Below are 9,578 nucleotides of genomic sequence, written 5' to 3' on the forward strand. Positions count from 1 at the left end.
GAATAAGATTTTACTGATGAATTTATGAAATGCAACAGCATGGACACAAGCCAGTGTCTTCTTGTGCCAGTCCCAAGTCTGGAAAAATGCAGAGGGTTGTACGGGGAAGGGCATCCGACGTAAAACTCATGCCAAATTAAAAATGCAAATCATGACTTTCACACAGAAAATGACTTCCATACCGGATCGGTCGGGGCCCCGGGCAAACAACGACCCAAACCGGTGCTGTTGACCTAAAGGGTACCGGTGGAAATTGGACTACTGTTGGTCAAAGAATGAGAGGAGGAAGGCGTGTTCTAGGGCAGAGAGAGAAGAAGAAATCTAAGAATGTAGGACTGACAGTAGGGCCTTTGAATGTTGGGACTATGACAGGGAAGGCTAGAGAGTTGATTGACATGATGCAGAGAATGAAGGTGGACATACTGTGTGTAGAGGAGACCAGGTGGAAAGGTAGCAATGCTAGAAGCTTAGGAGCAGGGTTCAAGTTGTTTTACCATTGGTCAGATAGGAAGAGAATGTTCTAGAGTATGAAAAGAGTATCAGACAGGTTGATGATTCTGAAGCTGGAAATTCAAGGTGTGATGTTTAATGTTGTTAGTGGTTATAGATGTGAGTTAGAAGAGAAGGAGAAATTCTGGAGTGAGTTAGATGAAGGGATTCAGAGCATCCCCAGAGGTGAGAGAGTGGTGATTGGTGCTGATTTAAATAGACATGTGGGTGAAGGGAACAGAGGTGATGAGAATGTGATGGGCAGGTTTGGTCTTTAGGACAGGAACGCAGAAGGAATTCTTTCTGCCAGAAGAGACAGGAACATAGGGAGACATATAAGAGCGGAGGGAGAAGCACTCAGGTGGACTACAGCTTACACTGACGTTGCAATCTGAGAGAGGTCAGTGACTGCAAAGTGTTGGTAGGGGAGAGTGTAGCCAGACAACACAGGATGGTGGTGTGTAAAATGACTCTGGTGGTGAGGAAGATGAAGAGGACTAAGACAGAGCAGAGGACGAAGTGGTGGAAGTTGAAAAAGGAAGTTTTCAGGGAGGAGCTGAGACAGACTCTGGGTGATCAGGATGTGCTTCCAGATGACTGGACCACTACAGCTAATGTTAGACAGGAATCTCCATGAACTATGATGTTTGCAGATGACATTGTGATCTGTAGCAAGAGCAGAGCGCAGGTGGAGGAAAATCTAGAGAGGCGGAGGTCTGCTCTAGAAATCAGAGGAATGAAGGTTGGCTGCAGCAAGGATGCAAAGGATAGAGTTAGATGGAGGCACATGATTTGCTGTGGTGGCCCCTGAAAGGGAACAGCTGAAAGGAAAAGAAGAAGAAGAAGAGTGATGAATTTATGAGATAAGGACAAAGCAGGTGAGGGGGGAAAGGGGTGGGGGGGGTTCCACAACGGGGCAACGGCGAAAAGAAGTTTCGTCTACAATCTATATTAAACGAAGAATTCTTCAAGCCATAGTTACATCTCTTAAATCACAGGGGGGAACACTGTGCACCGACAGCTCTCACTGATGGTAAAGTCACCACGTTCACCTGGTGAGAGGTGGTCACCTCTCTGCAAGCGCAGCGCTCTAACACTATGTTAGACAAAGTCCTCAGTTTACTGATCGTTTCATCACTGCGGCAAGGCAAAATTGGGACATGCTAGTTTTTTTAATCCCATGATAGTAAACTTTTTATTTCTGCAGTTCATTGTCCAGCTGTTATAAAATTCATCTTTATGTGTATTATAGTTTCAGGTAATCATTATCTTATTAAAATGATTCACTCTTCTACCTATAGGACCTTTTGGAAAGACAGATCTAAAGGCTCCAGTTTTTTACCACCCAATGTGAAGAAGGTGGGTCAGAGATAAATTTAGGTTTTTTTTCTGTTAGCCTACATGAAGCAGCTACGTGGCACAGGACCGGTCTGCTGTGTAGCCCCAGTGTTGTGTGTTGCTGCCTCTGACACTCCCAGTGTCAGATATCACTCTCAGTTTATTTATAAGAATATTTTTAGCCATTGTCTCACACACGGGTTCTCCGTGTTTTACTGTTTTCTCTTTGAATGTGAATATGTCACAACACCTTTGTGAGGCCAAATGATGAAGTGTAATTTTGTGCCTCTCACATGCTGTAAAAAGAGCTTGGTCAAAATGAGACTCACTGACTTTCTTGCTGTATCTTACACAGTCCCACTGACAGTTCCTAATAAATCCCTTAAGTCAGAATATTCGGAATATTTTTGTTTAAAAAGTTTACGGCTTTTAAATTGATTAGCAGAGTAAAGTGTTCATTATTAGAACAAATTCAGCACAGTTGCAGAAACAAGAAAGTGTGGACATTAAACTAACTGAGGGATAAAATAAAAAATAAAATAATATTTATAGATTTTTAAACATGAATAAATAGTTATCCTGAGATAATAGTTTAAAAAAAAATCTCTGTCCAAATCATCATTGTGTCCATCTGGTGACAGTCAGCGTCTGCAGAAAGTGGATATTTAGAGCTTCTTCCCCTCAAAGTTCTCCTCCACAGCATTATATTAGTTTGGCTCATATGACAAGTTTGTTTGACTCTTGTATAACAGCTCTGTGACGTCAAGTCAAACTGTTTTTTGTTTTTTGTTTTTTTTTTGACTCAGCTGAAAAATGAGCCAACAGACCAAAGTACAATGGGCCTTCTGCCAGAGCCTCCCCTGGAGGATTACTGATCTGGGACCAGCTGCTCTCTTAGAACAGAAAGTGCACATACAGTACGAATCCTCCTGTTCCAATTAACAGACCTCATTCTCACAACAAAGTTGGAAATTAAGAGCGGCACTTCAAAGTTGGCTAAATTTGTGATTTTCTTTACTTTGGCATGTCATAAAAAATGACACTTTTTTGTGGAGAATTTTAAATATTAGTGTGAGCGCAGTAACTTCCAGTAACTGATGTGAACAATAAGTACAAAAATTACACAGTTAAGCGAATAAAGAAATGTTCGTCTAATTTAAACACTGACTCAGGACTCCGGGAGTTGTCCTTACCATGACTGTAGAAACAATAAAAAGAAACGTATAAACATGAGAAATATCATCGTCAAATGTTGCATTCAGCAATAAAAATAACCAAGGAAAATAAAATTTGCATCTAATTCACACTGGTTTCCAAAACTTATTTTTCCCATGTACTATGAATTGACTTGTTGATAAAAAAACATCACTAATATATAAATGCTGATACATACAATAGATATAACCTGTCAATACAGTCTGCTTTCCCACCAGAAGGCTTTTCATGGATTTAACCCAATTTGCCATGATTGTCTGTGCATCTGACATGTTTAGTGACCCCCCCCCCCTCCTCCACTGCTGAGCTCCTGCTCACAGCACTGAAAGATCTGGTCCCAGGACGCTCATCAGCAGAAAGCTATTTCATCATAATTGTTACCAATGGAGTGCTGAACATGCAAATTCGGTCTTTTAAAGAGAGATCAACCCCCCCCCAATGCCATTTAAATCATCCTCAACCAATAACTTACCAAAAGGAAGCTGTTGTGAAGGAGCTGCTGGCTGAAGACCAGCTCACCTTCCCGTCAGTCACAGTGATTTGTCGTCAGTGACACCCTGTGTAACTCAAACAGGCTTCAATACTTAAGATCAAGCTTGGAGTACGTTTTTACCTCAGTAAGTAAACTGCAGCACCAGCAGAAGGGTTTCAATTATGTTTTCATTGCCGTCTGCTGTGTAAGCTGATTTGTCTGCCTAGATTTATAGTAACATATGAACATTCAAATGGTGATACAGTTTAAAATCTGGACACGTTTGTCTGAATATGCGTGTGTGTGTGGGTGGGTGTGTGTGTGTGTTTGTGAGAGAGAGTGTGTTAAACCATTTGCAACCGTCACGTAAGCAGTGCAAAAGCTGCTTATTGGACAAGAGTCACAGCAAACAACATGATTAACAGCTGGCAAGGTCTACGAATAACTACCTCCCTCCCCCAACACACACACACACACACACACACACACACACACACAAATGTCCTTAACTAAGTTCTTCCATGAGTCTGACAAAGTAAAACCACTGGCACATTTTTGTTGTCCTGCTCTTACTTCCATTACTGTCATGCACACGTTACCACAGATGTGAACAAACACACACAGGTGAGTAAACAATGAGTCGCTGTACTTTGGAACACTGGCTTTCCAGCAGTGAGATCAGACTCTATACTGTCAAAAGCAGACGGACAACTAACAACAAGATGTTCGGCGTTTTTTTACTAGCTGTCATAGCTGGTTTGCTGCCGGGGATGCATGGACTGCCAGTTGGATTTACGGAGAAGAACACAGGTAAATAACTACAGTAGGATTCAGGAAGTCAGAAAAAACAGGGAGAGGATGGTGGTCAGGCAGTTGGTCATCAGGTCTCATCTCTTAAATCCCCCAAATAAATCTCCTGTAAGACACTGTATAAGTTTTAAAGTTCTGTTAACAAAAACCCCCCTGGTAGTTTTCTGGAGTAGTCTATTTTAACCAATATGAATTTGAAGTACATTAAGCTGCTGGTGTTATCGATAAAGGCAACTCCATTATTAAAGTCTTCTGCAAAAATTGTGAAAAGTTGTATTTTTCGAACTCATGAGAGCTACAGCAAAGTGATGGATTGTGGCTGTTTAACACACACTGAATTAATACATGTCTCCTGATGTCTGCTTTTCATATGCCATCAGCTGTCATGGGAAGCTTTATAATGGCAAAAAATGAAAACAGCACATATCACCCATTAGAAGAGCAACAACACACTAAGCAGCAGGGGCCACATCACATCCTCCCAATACTCTCACTCGCTGTTGTAACCTCAATAATTAGCTGCTGGCTATACTGTTGGAGAATTATATCAGAGCTGTAAACTATTTTTCTCTCCTCTGCTCCGTTTTTAGGAGCTGTGTTTGTGTCTCAGCAGGAGGCAGACACAGTGCTGCGCCGCCAGCGCAGGTACAATAGCGGCCATCTAGAGGAAGTTCTTCAAGCCAACCTGGAGCGTGAATGTAGAGAGGAAACCTGCACAATGGAAGAAGCCAGAGAGTATTTTGAGGACAATGAGAAAACTGTGGGTTGCACACAAACACACACTCAAGTAATCCATTCATGTACTATAACAAAGAGGGTAAAATGGCTTGACTTCTCATTATCACTTGTGTTTCGCTTTCAGATGGAGTTCTGGGCCTCCTATATTGGTATGAAAAGCAAATGGTATTTTCTCCCACTTCTTTAAAATGTAAAGTCACAAATGAGCGTGTGTATTCCATGTTTGTGTGCAGATGGTGACCAGTGTCAGCAGGATCCCTGCCAGAATGGAGGTATGTGTGAGGACGGAATCAGTTCGTATGTTTGCTGGTGCAAACCAAACTTTACTGGCAAGAGCTGTGAGATCGGTGAGTGTAGATCTGCACCTGTTAAACACCAACCCAACTTTTCATTTCAAGAAAAGCACAGACATTCATTCTGTTTCCAGAGGTAAACAAGCAGTGTTCAGTCAACAATGGTGGATGTTCCCATTTCTGTTTGATGTCGAAAGACCAACCTGTGTGTCAGTGTGCAGCTGGTTACAAACTTGGATCAGACAAGAGAAGCTGCGAACCAACAGGTAACAAACACACATACACACACACACCTACACACACACACACACACACAGGCCATTCAGCAACCCGCAGTTAATGTAAACTAATTAAACTATGCATGTTTACTTTTCTCAAAAATAAATTTATTTTAACACTACAAATGTCTTTTTTTTGTACATTACTCTCACATTTGATACTGTGTTGATTTGCTGTACCTCCGTGAATGAAGCTCTGGTTTCAGCTGCTGGACATAATTGTTCTCACCCAGTCACTCACTGGAGCTTACGTGTGAAATAGAAGATGAAACAGCACTATGGCAGAAAGCTGGACTCAAAAGGGTTGAGACATGTTGCATTCTCAACCCTTTTGTATCCATTAAGGGATAACAGACTAAGTAATAAACTGCATGCTGCCATTTAAAGCATATAGTTTATGGTTGTCTATAGATTGAACACTGTGAACCAAACAGAAAATCAACCTTCAAATTATATATCAGGATCTGCTGTGTTTAAAATCTCAGCAAATAGCCACTGGGTACATTTGCCTTCTGTGAAACAATAACATATTTCTTTTTTGTTTTATTCCACCAAAGGACCATTTAGATGTGGTAAAGTTGAGCTGGACTCTACCTCTACCTCTGCCACCAGGTCTATCATAAGCCCACGGTCATTAAACATCCCAAGCAACTCTGAAAGAAGTTCCAATTCCAACAACACCCTGCAGGAAAGCTACTATTTAGACAATCTAACTGACATATATGATTACTATGACTCTACTACGAGTGATTCAGAGCTAACAAACACCTCTATCGTCTCAGCAATAGACATTCGATCACTGAAATCAGACTCAAACTCCTCTATGACTGTGTTGAACAGCAGTAATATCACAGAAACACCGACAGAAAAGAAGCAGCCACCTCCCTGGGCCTTCTTCCCCACACTCCCCACCATAACCGGACAAGTAAACAATGACCAAAGGATTGTAGGAGGTGATGAAGCCACTCCCGGAGAGATACCTTGGCAGGTACTGTAGATACAGGATGGAGCAAGCAGGTGATCCTGAAAGATGGATCCAGAGGGGTGATTGTGCTGTCTTCATTTCTGAGATCAAAAAACACGAAAAGTCTCCTTCCCTACATGTTTGAGCTACTTGGGTTCAGAGTGCAGCATGGGGAGGGGAGTAGGTGAGGAAAGGCATGGAGTCAGAACAAAGAGAGGCTTCAACTGACTCAGTTCCGTTGACCAAACGTCCCGAAGTTTTACACATGTTTCTTGGTTAATTCTAAACACGCTGCCACCGGGAAACAGTCAACAAAGTCATGACTTTTTCTTTAGTCATATTCAATGTCTCTGCTTTGGATTGGAAAGACTTTTCTACGACCTAGGACAAAAGCACAGAAAAAATTTGGCGCACTGCTGCCATACTTGTAGGATTTTTGAGGTCTAGATTTACTACAGATATGAGCTGGACAAGACAGACGTATTGATATGAAAGGTTAGGTCTAAAAATGGCATCTTTAAACAACACTCCTTGGTGATAAGTAAAATGGCTTTTTCTTTATGGTACCATATTCACCACTAGTTCAACAGCATTAATGATCACAAAAAGACCACTTTGCAGAAACTGGAGCATGAAAATGTAGAGACAAGTTGTAGGTGGAAATATGTAGGATGAACTTTGTCCACATTTCGACCTCTGGTGCTCCTGCTAATACCAAAGGTATGTGTATATGTTCGTAGGTGACCCTGATGTCCTACTCAAGCAAGTATGATAAAGTCCTACCCTTCTGTGGAGGATCTCTGCTCAGCGATGTATGGGTCATCAGTGCTGCCCACTGTCTGATTAAACCCGAAATCATTCAAAATGGCTACATCGTCAGAGTGGGTAAGAAAAACACATTCACATTTATACTGCTTGTTTTTCTTATCATTAAGTAGCGATGTAGTTGTCAATAGGGGCTGTTTGCAAACTCCTTCTGTTGATGCATTCAACAGATACTCATATTTATTATTGATCCCAGATGACAAGTAATGTTTAGACATAATTGAAAGGGAAATTGTGTCAGTTTGGTAAAGTCACTTACTTTAAATGAGCTATTGTCACAGTTTTGTCCATAACCACACGGTACACTTAGTGTAGGACTAATGTAACTTTGACAAAACATTGCACTCATGTCCTTTGTAAACCATGAGAAGCCCTTGATTGCAATCGTTAATTCTTTTCAGAAACATGAATAATAAAATGGCCTGTATTTTTTTGTTTATTTATTTAGTTTTTTATGGAAGGTTTTTTGGATCAGGCTTTCAAGGTTTTATAGTATAATTGCTTGATTTTGAACAAGTAAACGATGATTTCAGAAGCTGTAGAAAAGATTCCAATTATGTCTCTGAATTCATCCATTCTTCTAGGTGAACATGACGTGAACAGCATTGAGGGTCCAGAGAGTGACCATGAGGTGGCAGTGAATTACACCCACCCCAGTTACAATCATAGCAAGTCACTATACAACAATGATATTGTGCTGCTGAAGCTCAAAACTCCAGTGATATTGTCCAACCAACGTCGCCCCATATGCCTGGGCCCCAAAGATTTTACAGAGGACATAATGAGGGAGTCCAAGACCTCCCTGGTGAGTGGCTGGGGGGCATTGAGGTTTCTAGGCCTCACGGCAACTAAGCTTCAGAAGCTGGAAGTCCCCTATGTGGAACGCACTGTGTGTAAACAGAGCAGCCGGGACCATGTTACACGTTTTATGTTCTGTGCTGGCTACCCAAATGAACTGAAGGATTCCTGCCAGGGGGACAGTGGGGGTCCACATGCCACCCATTTCAAAGGCACCTGGTTCCTGACAGGTATCGTCAGCTGGGGGGAGGAGTGTGCCAAGGAAGGAAAGTACGGCATCTACACTCGAATCTCACGATACTACAATTGGATCAGCAAGACAACGGGGATTCAAGTCAGCAACTGACACACGGAGTGGTGTGAGAATGACACAGCTGTCAGGCAAGAAGATAATTGAGAAAATGATTCTACTCAACCAGTAAAATATTATCCAAACATGTATTTCCATTTATGCTGAGCTCAGTGAAATCTCTGATCTGGTTTTCTGTGTTGTTCTGCCATGTTGTATAAAGAATAAATGTCAATCAGTACATCCTATATCACCCAACACTGACTGGACATTGGAATAGAAAGACCTGCATTTTCCAACATGAGACAAGGTCTAATAATCACCTGGAACATACAGCTCCTCTCCTTCATCCCTGGAAAAAGGACAGAGTGAGAAAAAACAGGTGGTCAGATGATGCAAGGATTTGTTTGTAACGTACAGTACTGAACTAAACTATACAGTCCTGGCTTTGCTAATTAAGTTAATTAATTGAAATCAGCACATCAGACAGGAATCAGTAGTGAGAACAAACCCTGGAAGTAAGATGCGAATTCAAGGTTAGTTAGGTTTGGATTTAAAAAATGTCTACTGAGTCAGACTGCCTGATGTCGGAAGGGAGGTTATTCCAGAGGACAGGGATACGATAGGAAAAGTGCCCTACAGCCTGCTGAGATCTTTTTTAAACTGGGGACAGACAGGCTTTAAGGAGATCAGGTGAGTACTTCAAATTAAGGTTTTAAAGGTCATCAAAAGCACCCTGAGGCTGAGGGTGAGGAGCCAAAAAATGGCTTGCGACATTGGTTGAATTTTCTGTATTTAGTTAAAATTCTATAGCTGCAGCATTGAAATAAAAAAAAATAAAAAACACTGCATTAGTCCATTCTGGATGACACAATGAATGATTATTTCTGCATTATGTCCGCCACCATTTGCATTCCAATCTCCTGCAGGTCTGTTCAGGCACACGTTTCTTCAGTGAACCAAGGTGTAGGTCATGTGAACCGTCTTGTTTTGATAATGAGAGGTGCAGCTGAATCCAAGACACTAGATAAAGCTCTGTTTACGTCACTGGTGCGAAGGACATGTGAGG

The 9,578-nt window shown here is 41.6% G+C and overlaps 1 protein-coding gene across 1 annotated transcript; it reads left to right on the forward strand.

Annotated features, from left to right (window-relative positions):
- The first annotated feature begins 4,134 nt into the window (after positions 1–4,134).
- f9b (coagulation factor IXb) lies at positions 4,135–8,767 on the forward strand. The gene is made up of 8 exons (XM_067491648.1): positions 4,135–4,324; positions 4,915–5,084; positions 5,187–5,211; positions 5,296–5,409; positions 5,490–5,621; positions 6,191–6,621; positions 7,338–7,482; positions 8,007–8,767. The coding sequence occupies exons 1-8, from the start codon at positions 4,150–4,152 to the stop codon at positions 8,564–8,566; spliced, it is 1,752 nt and encodes a 583-aa protein (XP_067347749.1). The 5' UTR covers positions 4,135–4,149; the 3' UTR covers positions 8,567–8,767.
- Positions 8,768–9,578: the final 811 nt, after the last annotated feature.

Source organism: Channa argus, chromosome 22, assembly GCF_033026475.1.
Source record: "Channa argus isolate prfri chromosome 22, Channa argus male v1.0, whole genome shotgun sequence".
Lineage (NCBI taxonomy): Eukaryota > Metazoa > Chordata > Actinopteri > Anabantiformes > Channidae > Channa > Channa argus.